The sequence below is a fragment of the Moschus berezovskii genome, chromosome 10 (genome assembly GCF_049115385.1).
Source record: "Moschus berezovskii isolate FMDL1 chromosome 10, NW_MosBer_1.0, whole genome shotgun sequence".
Lineage (NCBI taxonomy): Eukaryota > Metazoa > Chordata > Mammalia > Artiodactyla > Moschidae > Moschus > Moschus berezovskii.
The window spans coordinates 47975717-47993648 of record NC_142469.1 but is presented as its reverse complement, the minus strand read 5'-3'; the positions used below and the strand labels follow the sequence as shown (position 1 = coordinate 47993648).

The 17932-nt window shown below is 45.3% G+C and overlaps 1 protein-coding gene across 12 annotated transcripts in view; it reads right to left on the bottom strand.

The window, feature by feature from the left end:
- Positions 1–1910: 1910 nt before the first annotated feature.
- The window catches only part of SCML4 (Scm polycomb group protein like 4), a 108136-nt gene continuing 92114 nt past the window's right edge, over positions 1911–17932 (bottom strand). For 11 of the 12 annotated variants that reach the window (XM_088840661.1, XM_088840659.1, XM_088840664.1 and 8 more), the window contains 3 exons: positions 11339–11629; positions 4651–4796; positions 1911–2169 (listed from right to left, as the gene is read on the bottom strand). In XM_088840661.1, the coding sequence (XP_088696787.1) occupies positions 2044–2169; positions 4651–4796; positions 11339–11629 (563 nt within the window). In that variant the 3' untranslated portion in view covers positions 1911–2043. The remainder of the gene's footprint in view (positions 2170–4650; positions 4797–11338; positions 11630–17932) is intronic. The other variant, XM_088840665.1, reaches the window with a different exon arrangement.

Genomic DNA, 17932 nt, shown 5'->3' with positions numbered 1-17932 from the left:
GAGGGAGACTATTGAATTCCAGACCAGCTGTGAGCACTTCACGATGAGCAAACTTAGAGAGACAGAGTCAATTTATTGCTTCAAAATCTTGAAGACACTGTCCCAAGGCCTGATTTGGGATAGTTTAGTCAGCAGCCGGGACCGACAGACATTCAGCTCTTCTGTAGCCGGATAACTCAAGCTTGGTTTCATAGGCAGTTTTAGGACATTCTCCTCTGTCCCTTCTCTGTCGCACTCTAAGTCAGCCACTGTTTATGTGTCTAAAAAGGATTCTGCTCTGATGCGCTTTCTCAAATATCACTCATTAAAATGGGTCTAAGAGCATGGCATGGGAGGTTTCTTAGGGATTTTATCCATGGGATTTTTCAGACAAGAATACTGCAGTGGGTTGCCATTTCCTTCTCTAGAGGATATTCCGACCCAGGGATCGAACCCGCATCTCCTGCATTGGCAGGTGCGTTCTTTACCACTGAGCCACCAGGGAAGTCCTAGTAGAGGGGTGAGAGGCTGCACTCACCTCCTGCTCTACTCACCGGAGAGACACCTGTCCAGGTTGCATCCTGAGGACGGTGTGCCTTTTCTGATCTGCAGTGGGCCAAGGGAGGTCTGGAGTTATCATTGATCCTCCCCCTCCCAGGGAACACAAAGTCTAGGATTCATCTCCTCATGTCCAACAATAAGGGTTTCTTTTTCTTTTTACAGAAGAGGATATGCCCATGGCAAAGGTGAATTCATTTTGAAGATATGTTTCCTATTCAGTGAGAGAGGAAGGAAAAAGGAGACAGGAAAAGAGAGAAAGGAGACGATAAGAAGAATGGAGATGCAGTTCCCCTTCTGCCTAGTAAATTGTGGATTTATTGCCCTTCCCTGGACACAGCTGCAAAGGGGTAGAAATCAATTTTTTTCTATTATTCCAGAGTGAGAAAGGAAAACCGATTTGTAAATTGAATTAAACCTAATAATAGCATGTTTGTGTACATGCTATTATTATTAAAATTAGTCACAGATACAACTATATAATCCCACAGTGTAACTAGAAATCAACACCTTCCGATTTCAAAGCTTAGTTGAGATATCTTTTTTCTTTTTGAAAGAAACGCTGTGGCTGAATGTCACTAAGAGTCTCTGGTGCGCCAATACATTGACACCTCAGTAAGGACTCTGGAAGGGAAGAGACTCCAAAGCCCCATCTGGGAAGAACGTGCTTCCAAATTTTTGCCTTTGCTGCTTCTGCATCTCAGTCAGTCAATAATGACTGGTTATGAACAAGAACCTTCTAGAAGACGGTTTCTTCCCACATTGCAATCTGTGGTGCTGACTGGAATAAATTCTGTGTCTGTGTAGGCTAGATCTTGTTCCCAGAAACCCTAATTCATCCACTGGGTGCTTAATATCAGGCTGCTGCAGTGAGGGTCCTGAAATTACATTGGCAGTCTGCCCCCTAGTGGGGAAACACAGTACTTCAGATAACTAGGAATAGAAAAGATTTTTTTTCTTCTCATTCAGAGAGCAAAAGAATTCAAGTTTTCCGGATAGTGCAAGGTGAGGTATTTATCCTCAGAAGACAGCTTCCAGAGCTGAATCAAGCAAGGTTGACAATGATAGGTCTCCAGGTCAGAGTTAAAGACGGGGGGCTGCTGTGGTGGGCATCCCCACAGAGCCTGTGGAGACAAAGGTTCTTCCCACATGCTTGGAAATCTCCAAGGCCCTCCTTGGGTGATAGCCTTCAGTTCCCAAAACTCTCATTATAAAAACAGGACCTACCCTAAGAGTAACCAACCAACTAGAAATGTTAAAAATAATGGGCCTTTTTTGGGTAATTGTTTTGCAAATCATTAAAACAGAGGAACCTTTCAAAAGGGCTATGATGAATTTTTTAAAAGGTCAAGACCTACGAGTTTTATTAAAAAAAAAAAAAAAAAAGACCAAGTCTTTGTGACAGTTCTTTTTCAGAAGAGAGTCCTTGTGATGGTGGTGATGTTGGTAAGGCAGATGGTCTGGAGGTTCTGCTGTCTGGACTTTGCTTGTATCTTTTCAAGACCTTCAGAACTTGTCTTGCTTCAGTTTATCAATATGGTAGCAGAGTTTCAGTGCAGGCCCCAGCTTCAGGCCCAAGTATTTCATGATCATATCACTCTTCAGCAATAAGAGGGCATTGCCATCAATCTCCTGGTGGAACAGGATGAGAAAAGAGAAAACCCAGAAGGTGGTCAAAGTAATCAAATAGTGGCCACGGTCAGAGTGTGGTCAGGAAATAAGGTAAGGGAATGTGGATTTACTCAGAGGTATATTCTCCTGGTCCCACGCAGTATCTTGAAAAAATAAATGAAAGCCCACAAACACTATGCCCCACATTCTCCCTGGGGTCGTGATGCACTGGATCTTTCATATCACTGCTCTCTCCTGATAGAAGGCCTCTAACATAGTCCCAGCCACACTCCCAATACCATGCATATGTTTACCTCTTTATCCAATCTAGGGCTGTAGGAGCAAGAAAGCTTCAATGGACTGAATGTGTCATCTCCACCTGCTCCCCAAATTCAAACGTTGAAATCCTAACCCTCAAGCGATGGTATTTGGAGGTGTGAGATTGGGAAGTACATAGGCCATGAGGGTGGAGCCCTCTTGAATGGGATTAGTGTCCTTGTGAAATGAGAAGACAGCAGTCCAAACCTGAAAGGGGGCTCTCACTGAAAGCCGACCTTGGTGGCGACCCGACCTCGGACTTCCAGCCTCCAGAACTGAGAAATGAATTGCCGTTGTTCGTAAGCCACTCAGTCTATGGTACTTTATTACAGCAGCCTAAACTGAGACAAGACCCTGAAGCTAGTGGTTCCCTTTCCACTCCGGGTGCTGGTATAAGGCCCTGACTTCCATTCATCATCCTAATTGCTGGTTTCCTTTCTTGGTAAGCCCATCAGCCTTCAGCTGATTATCAAATTGCTAGTGACAATCTAAAAGGGATTTCAGGTGCTTTTTGACCCTGTCAATAATACTAGGTGGCACACAACTAAAGAATGCTCCTGCTTCACCCGAGGGTTTAGCACAAACACATACTAAGGGAAAGCCAGTCCTTTGAGGTCCTGAAATTGCTCCCATTTGTCTCTGAAAATGGTAACCCATCCAGATTGCATGTTAAATTCACAAACTTAGTAAGGCTGGGTTTCCTCCTTCATCTATAGTGCTACTTTCAGATCACTAGCGAGAAAGGGTAGAGATTTTAGGTGGGAAGAAGAGGCACAGTACAGGACTCACGTAACTTCAAGTGTTATCAGCCCCTCCCATTCCTCTAACCAGCCAGCCATTTAGCCAGAGAAGCACCTACTCTGTGTCACTCACACTCCATGTCCTTGGTAGCAAGGTAAAGCTCATCTGTGAGCCCTCCCCAGGGGCCTCACTGCCTAATGTTCTCTTTTTACCCACTGCCTAGACTTCTGTTGACTCCTCTCATGCTGGAGGGAGCCAGAGTCCTCCCACTCAGATCTGTCTAAACATCATCTTTCTGCGGTCCTCGCTCTGAAGTCCCCACTGTGAGCTGAGGTCAAATATATCCCTAATAAAATACGAGTGTTGGGTTAGATGACGATCCTCTCCAGGTCTGAGTGTATGATTTTTGTGATCTTAATTTCAAATAAAATAAAAGACAAGGAGAAAAAAAAAAGGTAACGCTGATAGACAGAAGAATGCTCCCTCTCCTTCACATGAGATGTCTACGTCCTAGTCCCTGAAAGCTGTGAATATGGTAGGTTACCTGGCAAAGGGGAATTAAGGCTGCAGATGAAATTAAGCTACTAACTAGCTGCATTTAAAATAGGAAGAGTGTCCAGGATTATCAGGGAGGGAGGGAGACAATACAATCACAGGGTTCTTAGAAGTGGAGGCAGAAATCAGAATAAAGAACCAAAGAGCTGGCAGCTTGAGAAGGAATCAGCTTGATGATGTTGGCTCCAAGGATGAGGATGGGGAGGTAGGAGCCAAGAATGAAGGTGGATCTCGATGCTGAAAAGGCAAGGAAATGAATTCTTCCTAAAGCTTCCAGAAAGATGTCAGCCTCACAACACCACGGTCTTCTCTCAGAGAGACCCCTGTCAGACTTCTGAGCCACTGAATTGTAGGATAATAAATTTCTGTCGTTTTAAGTTTTTACATTTGTGGTAACTGGTTACGGCAACAGTTGTAACCATGACACAGAAGGCTTGGCGGATGAAATACTAATTATTACCACTGAAAAAAATTTACCATCTTTATATATTTTAGACTCTCCTAAATAATGATATAAATACCTGCTAACCAAAGGCCATCTTCAAGCCAGGCATTGTGCTATACGCTTTATGTGCATTTTTTCATTTAATTCTCAAAGCAGCTTAAGAATAGGCACTGTTGGTTTGCTGGCACGTTGTAGGTGTGTTACCAATGTTTGCTGAATGCACAGACAAATAGACGGGCGAGAAAACAGGACTCCTGATAAAGGCCAAGCGAGGGAACAGATGGGACAAACGTGCCTTCAGTATAAGACTACGTGGCTGTTCTGATCTGAGAAACCTGTGGTCCCATCTGGCCTCCCTTGAGTGGTTCCCCAGGGTGTGGTGCAGACGCTCCCCGTCCCCACAGCTCCCTGAACCCCACCCCCAAGGCCCACCACGTGCATACATGCTTCCGGAAGAGCTCCACATGGGGCCCCAGAGCCTGCGGGTCCGCATCTTTCAGGAACCAGACCACATCCTCCACGGACCAGCTGGAAGGGTTCCTGCTCCTTGGCCGCTGGGCATCCTGCCTGTCCAGAGAAGGGTTTGAGGCTGGAGGGGAGAGCACAGAGAGGGAGGCCGTGAGACTGCGGGCTTTGGGCTCGATGCCTACCTGGTGCTGCCTGCTCCCTTGCCTGGCCCTTGAGTCCAAGGTGGCCTGAGTGATCTCCTGTGACAGTGAGGCTAGAAGTGCACCGGAGGCGGCTCCCAGAGGCAGCCCCCCACCCCCACATCTATACAGAGGAGAGCACTAGAAGAGGGTTCTCCTCCAGCAGTGGAAATGCTGACCCATGTTAGACTTCAAAGACACCTCCATATCACTTCTGTCTCCACGGGCCCCAGGCCTCCTGTGACCCAGGCCTTGGTGGCCAGAGAATGCTTACTATGATAGGCCTCTGGAGTGCTGTGATGCCAAAACGACATCAGGTCCTTTGTGACTTCACTGGCATCACCCTGAGATGACACGGCAGAATGGAGGGAGCATTTCGGTGCTTGTCCTGGGTCTCTACTGCCATGGTCTTGGAAGCCCTGTCTGTGAGAGGTCCGTATCCTGCGCTCACACCAAGTACCTCCCCAGCCCTCGGTTCTGCTTAAGTGTTCACTCCAGCTTCCCCACTAGACGGGGTTCCTGAACAACAGGAGCCTGGTCCCATGCCTGGTCCATGCTGGTCAGGGACATGAGTCGCGTTGTAACATAAATGCTTTTCCCCCAGGGCAGATTAAAAGGTGCAGGATCAGTGAAGGAGGAAGAGAATAGGGAGTCAGTATTTAGGCAATATTTGGGGGTGGTGTGTTTATTTTATATGTCCCAAACTAATCCATCCTCTTTCCCTAGAAGCAGCATCTCCTCTTCATGCTTCGGAAACCTCAGTGATCTTTCCTATCCTTTATTTGCTCCTCGAATTTAATTATTCTGAAGCTCTTAGAAGGATGCCTCTCACAGGTATCTCTTCTCTTTCATCCCTGCTGATTACAGCATGGGATTCATCTAGCCTGGCATTTCACATGATGTACTCTGCATATAAGTTAAATAAGCAGGGTGATAATATACAGCCTTGATGTAGTTGTTTCCCAATTTTGAACCAGTTTGTTGTTACATGTCTGGTTCTAACTGCTGCTTCTTGACCTGCATACAGGTTTCTCAGGAGGCAGGTAAGGTGGTCTGACAGTCCCATCTTTTTAAGAATTCTCCACAGTTTGTTGTGATCCACACAGTCAAAGACTTTAGTGTAGTCAACGAAGCAGATGTTTTTCTGAAATTATCTCGCTTTTTCTATGATCCAATGGATGTTGGCAATTTGATCTCTGGTTCCTCTGCCTTTTCGAAATCCAGCTTGTACATCAGGAAATTCTTGGTTCATGTGCTGTTGAAGCCTAGCTTGAAGGATATTGAGCATGACCTTGCTAGCATGTGAAATGAGTACAACTGTGTGGTAGTTTGAGCATTTTTGGCATTTCCCTTCTTTGAGATTGGAATGAAAACTGACCTTTTCCAGTCCCGTGGCCACTGTTGAGTTTTCCAAATTTGCTGGCATATTGAGTGCAGCACTTTCACAGCATCATCTTTTAGGATCTGAAATAACTCAGCTAGAATTCTATCAACTCCACTAGCTCTGTAGTAATGTTTTCTAAGGCCCACTTGACTTCGCATTCCAGGATATCTGGTTCTAGGTGAGTGATCACACCATTGTGGTTGTCTGGGTCATGAAGATCTTTTTTGTACAGTTCTTCTGTGTGTTCTTGCCACCTCTTCTTAAGGTGTTTATCCTCCCTCCTTTCCAAAGAAGTTCTACTAGCCATCAAAGCCCAGGTAGACCCCTTCACAGGCAGCATTTCCATGTCCTGCCATCTGGATGTCATCTTCCTCTAAGTTTAACCCCCAAATCTTTGTTTACTCTTCTCTTAAAGGTGCTCTCCACATTTTGCTTAGTATTACCATTATGCATGTGCTTGCCTGTAACCTCCACTTATCTTTTAAATTCTTGACGATGATCTTTTTCATCTTCCCCCTAGTAATCCACAGACACCTAATGAGCATCTCTTCTGTACCAGGTCCTGGGCTAAGAGTTTGGTGAAAAATGTAATCCTCTCATTGTGTGCGTGCATGCTAAGTCACTTCAGTTGTGTACGACTCTTTGCAACCCCATGGACGGTAGCCAGCCAAACTCCTCTGTCCTCGGGATTCTCCAGGCAAGAACAATAAAGTGGGTTGCCGTGCCCTCCTCCAGAGGATCTTCTCAACTCAGGGATCGAATCCATGTCTCTTATGTCTCTTGCATTGGCAGGCAGGTTCTTTACCACTAGTGCCACCTGGGAAGCCCAGAATCCTCTCATTACAGGGTTTATAATCGTTGACTCCTCCATGGCTCCAAGCAAATATATTTGTAATATGGGTTCAATGAATGTAAAACAAATCAATACACTTCGCAAAAACAGTATTAGTAATTTACACAAAAGCTTTGTGTGTGTAATCCTTAATCTTATTTTCAGGCTCTGAACAATGAAGCAGCTTCCCTGCAGAGTAATTCTAAGTTCGTAGTTGAGAAGACTTCCTTTCCATTTATGTTCTTTAATCTCAGGGTGCAGCAGTTTTCTGCTGTCTCTTTTTTTCCTCCTCTTTTCAATGTGCTTGAGAAGGGCACAGCTCTGCATTGGTGCTAAGAAAAGTACATTATCACATTGCCGTGTCTATCCTCAATACAATGGTTTCGTTGAGAATTGGATTTTCTTTGAGATTTTCCCTGCCTTTTCCTTTTTGACCTGGAAGGGTCCTCTTAGGTGATCTAGCATAAGCTGGGGGGTGCATTTTGCCAGGAAACTGTTAATGCACCCCGGGGCTATCTGAATGTGGATGCATGCTTATTAGAGATGATTTCATTGCATTTAAGGACATCTGCACTCAACAAGGGGAGGAGGAACCTCGGAAATCCCATTTGCCTTTGGAGCCTGCCCCATCGGAGTGTCGGCAGTAATCAGGGTGATAATAGATGCTCTGATTACAAAGGCGGGAAGCCTTCAGTGCCAAGAATGATTTTTAGAGTGATCAGAGCAGAGGTCAAATCTAATTTCCCATGTTTGACAGGAAGGAAAAACACCAGACCGACTCACAACACCATCCATAGGAGCCTAAGGTCCTCTGAGCAAGGCCAGGGAAAGGCTCTCTCTGTGAGCCACAGCCATGGGGTTGAGCAAGGGGTCTGGCTTGTCCTTAGGGTGAGGTTCTCCAGGCAATGAGTGTGGAGGGAAAGTGGCTTCGCTCCTGGCACCTGGTCCTAGCTGTAGGCATTTTCATGTTTCCTCTCTGAGGGGCCTTAGAGTCACACAAGACAGAGAGTAGCAAGAAGCTGTCACACCTAGAGACCAGCTCAAGATCCAAAGCAAACTAGCCCTAGGAGGGAGAGAGGGAGTTTTCCAGCCTCGGCCATGCTCACACAAAGATAATAACCACACAGTCCCTCCAGCTGCTGTCAGACTGTCAGGGAGACACATGGGTCTCGGCTGACACAGCCAGGCTAGGCAGATGTGACTGCACAGTGGTCAGACATGATGGATGTGAAAAAAATCTTGTTCCTAAAAGAACAGAGTGTGCAAAGCACTCACCGATTGCCTTTGTGAAAGGGGGGCATTCTCCAGTGTGGAGAACTTGGTGGGCGGTCAGGTCTATTCCCTGGGTGCTGCTGGAGACATGCGCAGAGTGAAACCCAGCTGTGAATGGATGTAGGATGAAGATGGTGGTGGCTCTTTCGAATGCTGAATTCACACCCCCCAGGAATGGAATGACCATGAATCCATCTAAAGTAATTCCAGACACCTTCACACCCGGTCCACCTGCGGCTGCCTGTGTATCACTCTCTGTCTCACACAGGCCCACAAGCACACGCACAGTTTTCTTTTGCTCACGCATAATCCAGAAGACACTTTTTAGCTCATGATAGAGTCCGATGAAAGAAGAGAAGGATCAATGAGCCAGGAGTCAGAGGACCCTCCATCCACCACTGTGCGAGTGTCTCTGTGCTTCTCTGCTGGGAAATGGGGAGTTGGGAAGGATCGCCAAGGTCCCCTCAAGCCACAGCCTGTCCTGGGCAGGCAACACAAAGGCACTACCTTCTCGCACCTCTGAAGCCTTATCAGCGTGTCTGTGTGCAAAGCGCAGTGAGTGAGAGCCAGTGGCCAGGTTTCTAACCCCTTCCTGGACCTGATCATCTTATTCTTCATGGGCTTCAGGTTCTTCATCCCGTTTCTCGAGAATATTGTAAGAATCATGCAATTCTGTGGCTTTGGGCCAGAGCCTGACGAAAAGCATCCTGAAGGGAAGCCCATCGGCTTCCAAACGGGGCCCCTCAGTTTTGTTTGTTAACCGTCTGTCTCTCTGCAATTGGAGACTGTCCGAGAACAAGGCCCACACCTGTCTTGCTCACAGCTCCACCCTAAGACCTTAGACAAGCCTATTGTGCTCCATGAGTATGTGCTGGCCAGCAGAGACCACAATCCCTCTGAGTCTTAGTTGCCTCAACAGTCAAATACCTACCACACTGTGAGGATTAAATGGGATAATGTGAAGCATTAAACAGTAAGAGTTAATCAAAGGTAGCTGCTAGTCTTCTTATTGTTATACGTCATTCCATAGTGGCCAATAGATTTGTCTTCCTGAGTTCTGTGGCCACTATCTCACTTCCCTGTTCAGAAATGTCTGATTTCCACAGAGTAAAGAAAGCCCAGTCCGCTTGGTTTGAACCCCAAATTTCCCAGCATGATTTCCGTCCGTGTCCCTGCACAAACTCTTCTCATTCCTCAGCATGAATAAGCCCTACTACACCTGCACTCGCTTCACACCCTGGCCTACATAGAGTGCTGTTCCTATTCCTCTTTTTCGGCTGAATCATTCTCTATGCACCACCCAAGGTATAGAATCAAACTCGAACCTATGGAAAGCATGTAAGTGGTAAGGTAAGAACAATGTTGATGTCACTTCAATTCTGAAGCTTGGACGCACTCGCATTTGGGAATTCTACAGCATCTCCTGTTATCCAAAACCTCTTTATATTACTAGTTCTTAGTGATTATATCTTGGATGAGAGACAGAGGTGAGCTCTCAGATTTTCACCTGCGTATCAACAAAAAACAGGAAAACGTGTCCTGTGAATACATCCCTTGAGTCCACGGGCAGTAGTAGCTCAGGGTAAGTATTCACATGAAAGAAAGGACTGAGAAACCTGTCACATCGTTGATACCTACCTTCTCACACAGTCTCATACCATTTTCTGATTTCTACAGGTTTAAACCATTAAGGTTAGCACCATGCGGGGAAATCCATTTCTAGGTCCCTTCCAGTTTTATGACTTGGGTCAAACCCTCTTAAAGAAATATGGTTTCTTAATACTGACTGCTTTCACTTGGGATGCAATTTCAGAGCAGTACCAAGCACTTCTTTGGGCAGAGGGAAAACTTAATAGCCCTCCAGAGGGCCTGTGGCGGCACCCAAGCTGGCTGCTAAGTGACAAATGGGTAAGGAAGCCAGCAGTTTCTCACCTATTTTAATCTACTGCCACTCAGTTTAGCATGGATTATCTCTATAGTTTCCACACATGTTTAGCTGTATAAGCGCTGTTCAAGCTACACAGATGAAGAAACCCACTTTGCAAATATGAAGAGGTCCTGGTTAAAGAGGGTGGTGTTGGAGAACTATCTGCTCCCATCCCCTCCAGCCTTCCCCTAGAACCTCAGAGGGATCCACTGAAGCCCACTGAGCATGTGAAAATCCCAGGCATAGTTTCGAAAGCCAACTTTGGAGCCAGTTGAAGTCAAATCCTGGCTCAGTGCTTGACTGACCACCTCTTGATCTTCACATGCTTTACCTGTAAACTGAATCTAATAATGCCTACGATGATAATATACACCTGGTATAATAATAGGGCTTCCCTAGTGGCTCATTTATACCTCATAGAAGTCATAAACAATGTGTGGAGAGTGTCTGGCCCTTAGGAGGTGCTCAATACATAGCTATTCAGGCTATGCCTCAGGCCGCTTTTCTGGGGCTGCAGAGGTTTCGAATTAGAGTGAGAGACCTCAGGAAGCTGAGAGCCTGGCTCCTACTGTGAGATGGAAGGGAGGAAGTACGAGAGATGAGGAGACAAAGCACCACAGGAGGAAACAGGCCGCAGGAAGGAACATTTCTAATCAGCAGTGGCCGAAGACTGCTAGTTACCGACCCAATCCATCTGCTAGATGCACGGGGCACGGAGGCCACGGGGGACAGCAGAGCCACCAAACGGATGATCCTGGGTCTCTGAATTGTGATGCACACACCAACTATGAAAACTTCTATTGTAGATGAGCCCCTGTACATTTTGGAGTCTACTTATTCCTACAGTTTAGCCTACCCTCATACACCATTGTCTTTGCTTGTGGTCAAAGGTTGAAGTCAGCTGCCTTCAAGAACAACAGCAATCCACAAAGGGATCTGTGGAAACATTAATTTCCCTGTGTTCCCACATTCAAACAGCCACCGTCCCCAGTCCCTCTCTACTTGGTGGGCTCAGGGCAAGGGCAGAGGAGGTCAGGTCATGGGGAAGCCAGCCCACATGTTACATTACCACATCTGTTTCCTTCAAGAGAGGTCCCGTTCCTCTTGGGGCTGGAGCCAGGAGGCCGCAGCCCAGGTGCCAAGGGGCCTCCGGAAGACATGGGGCTGGTGAGAGGACCACCGGTTGTGGTGGCCGAGCCGCCCCCAAAGTGGCCGTCTCCAGAGCTCTGCCGCCTGCAGTGCAGCGAGGAGGAGGTGGGCAGGGAGCTCCTGTGGCTAAAGGTGGGGGCACAAGGGTCCACGCCGTAGCGGTTCATGCTCGCAGGGTTCACCAGGCACTCCTCGGTGGTGACTGTTTTTGCTAGGCAAGAAGGCAGAGCAGAGAAGCAGAGATTAGAGAGCAGTCAAGAGGCCACCAGGCGCTGGGTCTTGGAAAATCTTTCCCCAGCAGCCACTGTGTATGGGGATGACAGAGGAGAAGGAATGGACCCCAAGGCACACACCCCAGTAGCTCAGCTCTCAGCAGAATGACACCTGCCTCACCAACAAAGCAGACTTCAGTAGGGATTAGGACACGCGACCCTTCGTGTTCCAGGGAAAATGGGATCATCTTGGTTATTGATGACGTGTAAATAAAATTCAAACAAAGGTCTTTCTCCCTCTATGGCTCTGCTCCTCCAGGAGTCTCTGCCAGCTTGTTGGGCTCTCCCAGATCCCTCTTCTCTCACCCATAACCACTGCCTTCCTCACCTGGCCCAAGATTCCCGGGAGAGATCAAGCCAGAGTCACAGTGTCCCAGAGTCAGGGGAAACAACCTTGGCCTGCGTTCTGGTTCAGGTGTGACGGCGCTTCCTCCCCACAGCTTCAGTCCCAGGACACATGAGGGCACTAATCTTCCACCAAGGTGAGCAAACTAGGGACATAAATGATGTGGATGGCCCCATGGTCCTCCCCAAACCCTGCAGATAAGAGAGAAAGAGCCCATCTAAAGTACAGAGAGAGCAGAGGACCCGAAGAGCCTGCCAACCTCTTCCTCGGCTCCCTCACCCAAGTAGATCAGGACTTTCTACACTTTTAAAGCTCATTGTTACAGCCTGTTGAACTCTCTGTGAGCTATTCAGATGGTGTGGGGGTTTTGTTTGGAAAGACAAGACCTAGAGAAATTATAGGGATAGAAAGAGGAAGAAAAATATTCTAGAAATTCCTTTTCTTCTTGACCCTAGTGAAGTCGCTCAGTCGTGTCCGACTCTTTGCGACCCCATAGACTGTAGCCTACCAGGCTCCTCTGTCCATGGGATTTTCCAGGAAATAGTACTAGAGTGGATTGCCATTTCCTTCTCCAGGGGATCTTCCCAACCCAGGGCTCAAACCCGGGTCTCCCACATTGTAGACAGATGCTTTACCATCTGAGCCACCAGGGAAGTCCACTTGACCCTAGACAAGATCATATCTGTCTAACTCCATCAATAACCATCCAAATACCACACATGATCAAAACAGATATGGACATCCCCAAAGTGACTAGAATAAGAAAAACCAATAGACCCCACCCCCCCCGCACCAAGGTTGGCAATAAGTAAGCACATCCTGGGCCATGAGATCCAGATGTCTTCTTCAGTAAACCAGTATGGATTACTCCCACAATATAGGTATTAAAAGATAAAGACTTGATTTAATTAGGTAAACTAGCAGGTCTTCTCACATATGGGGATGCATATGGAGCTTGCCTAGAAATAAAAACCACTGCATATGGAATACAGCTAAAGCAATGCAGTGCCTAGAGCAAATTTATATCTGTTAATATTTATATTTAAAAAGAAAAATCTTAAATTAATAACCTAATCTTCCTCAATAAAATACTGGGGTAGAGGAGGACAAACCAAACCTAAAGCAAGCACAAGGAAGAAAATAATAAAGACTGAAGCAGAAATTAATTAAATAGAGGACAGAAAAATAGAGAAAATCATGAAACCAAAGCCTGGCTCTTTGAAAAGATCAACAAAATTGACAAACTCTTTTAACTAGATTGGCTAAGGAAAAAAAGGGAGAATATTCAAATTACTAGACTCAAAAATGAAAGAGATGACATTAACACCAATCTCAAAGAAATAAAATGGATTATTTACAAACAATTATTGCCAATAAACTAGGTAAATTAGAAGAAATGGACAAACTGACAGAAAGAAATAGACAATCTGAATCGACCTAAAGCAAGTAAAGACATCAAATAGTAATCAAAAAAAAAGAAATCCAGACTTAAATGGCTTCAGAAATTAAATCTATGAAGCATTTAAAGAAAAATTAAAACAAGTTCTTCACAAAGTGTTCCAAAAAGTAAAAATGGAGTGCTATGGACTGAATTGTGTCCCCCTCAAATGTTCATATGTTAAAGCTCTAGCTCCCCCAGGCAAATATACTTGGGGAAAGGAGCCATAATGAGATAAGTTCAGTTCAGTTCAGTCGCTCGGTCGTGTCCGACTCTTTGCAACCCCATGAATCACAGCACGTCAGGCCTCCCTGTCCATCACCAACTCCCGGAGTTCACCTAAACTCATGTGCATCAAGTCGATGATGCCATCCTGCCATCTCATCCTCTGTCATCCCCTTCTCCTGCCCCCAATCCCTCCCAGCATCAGGGTCTTTTCCAGTGAGTCAACTCTTCGCATGAGGAGGCCAAAGTATTGGAGCTTCAGCCTCAGCATCAGTCCTTCCAATGAACACCCAGGACTCATCTCCTTTAGAATGAACTGGCTGGAACTCCTTGCAGGCCAAGGGACTTGCAAGAATCTTCTCCAACACCACAGTTCAAAAGCATCAATTCTTCAGTGCTCAGCTTTCTTCACAGTCCAATTCTCACATCCATACATGACCACTGGAAAAACCATAGCTTTGACTAGACGGACCTTTGTTGGCAAAGTAATATCTCTGCTTTTTAATATACTATCTAGGTTGGTCATAACTTTCCTTCCAAGGAGTAAGTGTCTTTTAATTTCATGGCTGCAGTCACCATCTGCAGTGATTTTGGAGCCCCCAAAAATAAAGTCTGACACTGTTTCCACTGTTTCCCCATCTATTTGCCATGAAGTGATGGGACCAGATGCCATGATCTTAGTTTTCTGAATAACTGAGGTTAATCAAGGTCTTAAGGGTAGGGCCTCAACCCAACAGGACTGATTAAAAAGAAAGTACTGACAAGAAGAGGAAGAGACATGAGAGAGTCTCCCTCCTCACACACACGCACAGAGAAGAGGCAATGTGAGGACACAGAGAAAAAGTGGCTGTCCACTAGCCAGGAAGAGTGGTATCTCTAGAAACTAACCCTGATGACACCTGGATCTCAGACTTCTAACATCCAGAACTATGAGAAAATAAAGCTACCGAGTATGAGGTTTCTATGATGGAAGCCGGGCAGACTAATATAAGGAGGGAATATTTCCCAACTCATTCTATGAGAACGCCAACACCCTGATACCAAAACTAGACAAAGATATCACAGGAAACTAGAGATCAACGTCTTATTAATATGAATACAAAAGTTCTCGACAATATACCAGCAAAACAAATTCATAACATACAGAATAACTTATACATCATGATCAAGTAGGATTTGTTTCAGGGATGCAGGGTTGGTTTAACATCTGAAAATCAATTAATGTAATACATGACATCGTCCATTAATGTAATACATGACAATGTCCATTAATGTAATACATAGCATTGATAGAATTAAAACCAAAGATCATATGATTGTCTTAATAGATGCAGAAAAAAAGCATTTAACAAAATCCAACATTTTTTCATGAGAAAAACACTCAACACACTAGGAATGGGAGGGAACTTTCTCCAAATGAAAAAAGGGCATTCCACAAAAAACCCTACACTTAACATTATAGTTAACGGTGAAAGACAGGACACTTTTTCTCCTAAAATCAGGAACAACACAAAGATGTCTCTATTCTTGCTACTTCTATTCAACACTGAATTAGAGGTTCCAGCCAGGGCAAATAAGTAAGGAAAAAGGCATCTAATTTGGGAAGGAAAAATTAAAATGTTTATGTAGGAAATTCAAAGGAATCCAATAAAACACTATTGAAATTAAGAGATGAATTCAGCAAAGTTACAGGATACAAAATCTGTAAATAAATTGTACTATAGTTTTTCTAGTAGTCATGTACAGATGTGAGAGATGGACCATAAAAAAGGTTGAGCGCTGAAGAACTGATGCTTTTGAATTGTGGTGCTGGAGAAGACTCTTGAGAGTCCCCTTTACTGCAAGGAGATCCAACTAGTCAACCCTAAAGGAAATCAACTCTAAATGTTCGTTGTAAGGACTGATGCTGAAGTTCCACTACTTTGGCCACTGGATGTGAAGAGCGGACTCATTAGAAAAGACCCTGATGCTGGGAAAGATTGAAGGCAAAAGGAGTGGGGGTGGGTGGCAGAGGATGAGATGGTTAGATAGCATCACTGACTCAATGGACATGAATTTGAGGAAACTCCAGAAGATAGTGGAGAGCAGAGGAGCCTGGCATGCTGCAGTCCATGGGGTGCAAAGAGTCAGACATGACAGCACATACACACACAGAGAAAACTGGGACCCTCACACACTGCTGGTGGGAATGTAAAATGGTACAACCTCTTTGGAAACATCCTGGCTCTTTCTCAAATGGTTAAAAATAAGTTCACCATATGACCCAGCAATTCTACTCCTTCAGTTCAGTTCAGTTCAGTCGCTCAGTCGTGTCCGACTCTTTGCGACCCCATGAATCACAGCACGCCAGGCCTCCCTGTCCATCACCTAGGTATACATATATTTCCAAGAGAAATGAAATTTCCACACAAAAACTTATACATGAATGTTTACAGAAGCACTATTCATAAAAGCCAAAATGTGGAAACAACCCAAATAACTATCAGCTGATGAAAAGATAAACAAAACATGGCATATCCATACAATGTAATATTATTCAGGCATAAAAGGGATGAAATACTGATCCATGCTACAGTGTGAATGAAGCTTGAAACATAATGCTAAGTAAACAGACCCTCTTGAGCCCCCTTTTATTGGGGTGGGGGCCAGAATACTGGAGTGGGTTGCCATTCCCTTCTCCAGGAGATCTTCCTGACCCAGGGATTGAACCCGGGTCTCCCGCATTGTAGGCAGACGCTTTACCGTCTGAGCCACCAGGGAAGTCAGAGGATCGCATATTAAATGATTTCGTTTGTATGAAATGTCCAGGATGGGCAAATCTATAGAAACGAAAAAGTAGATTCGTGGTTGCTTAGGACCTGGGGATTGGGGGGCCGGGGGGCCGAGTTAAGGGGTGTGCTGTGTTTGAGGTGTGGAAAATGTTCTACAACTGACTGAGCTGGGAGCTGCACAAATCTGTGACTATACTAAAGCTGTTGAATTTCAATGGGTGAATGGTATGACCTAGGAATTATATCTCAATAAAGCTATTTTTAAAAACATTGCAGAGGCCCCAGTGTGGCTGTGAACAGATTCTTGAGAGTGCTGTGCAGTCAAGTCTGACACTGCTTTGGCCACTAGGACACAGGGGCGTGAGAAGCAAAGGGGAAGCATGTGTGCCTGTGCTTGTCTTTTGCGGTAATGCAGTGCTGCAAGAGGTCTGCAGGAACCTGGAACTCTGCACCTCTGCCTGGATGGCCTCCATTCATCATCCCTCCTGGTCAGAAGACATCAGCAGGAAGGAGCTGGCTATGAAGCTGTGTACTAGGCTGCTTCTTGAATGGAGTGATGAAGAGGAAGAAAAACACTTTCGGGAATCTACTAATATGGCCAGCACATTCCTAGCCAGTCAGCAGCAAAGGTGCCATTCCATTCCCTTTATCAGAAAGTATTCCTAGTCTGGGATACTAATCCTTTCTGTGTCTCCAGTGGCAAGTGCTTTGATGTATGTGAGGAAGCTACTCATAGTGTATGGCATGATGCTTGGCATACAGAAGGTGCTCAATAAATATTTATTAAGTAGACATTTGGGCACTAAGGCTGCTATTACAGAGAAGATGCATTAAAATTCATATTATTAAGAACTAAATATGAATTCTTCATGTAGATGCATGACAAACAATGAAAAACTCTAAAACATTTATTCTGTTTATTAAATATTTCAAATCCAAATTAAATACGCCTATGGAAGTCTGACAATCTACAGAAGTGAATGCAGATAATTCACCAATCTGCAGTATGGCTGAAAAATACAGATGCAGATGGAATATTGTTCTCCTATGACAACGTGTGGAGATACGGAACAAGGGAATGTGGACTGTATTGATTTAAAAACTGCTGACAACCATGGGTGAGATCAAAGGTAATAAAAATCAGCTTCTGGGCCATGATCCAAATGAATTTATCATAAAGTAAAACTGACTTGAGAGAGCATCAAACAATAGCCCTCTACCTGGCAAAGGCTGAGCCAGTGACTCCGAAGGCAGTCAGGTGGACAGTCGTGGAGACGGATCACTAAGCCTTGGACGTCCTGCACAGCCTGCAGCTCCCAGGAAGCCTGGGAGAGAGCAGCACGTTCAGCTGCACACACCAGGGTGCCGTTCAGAACTGAAGAGATGCATCTGCTCCAACCCAATTAAACAGCTTTTTCCTCCCCTTTACAAATAGGGGTGCGGACACTTACATCACACCTGA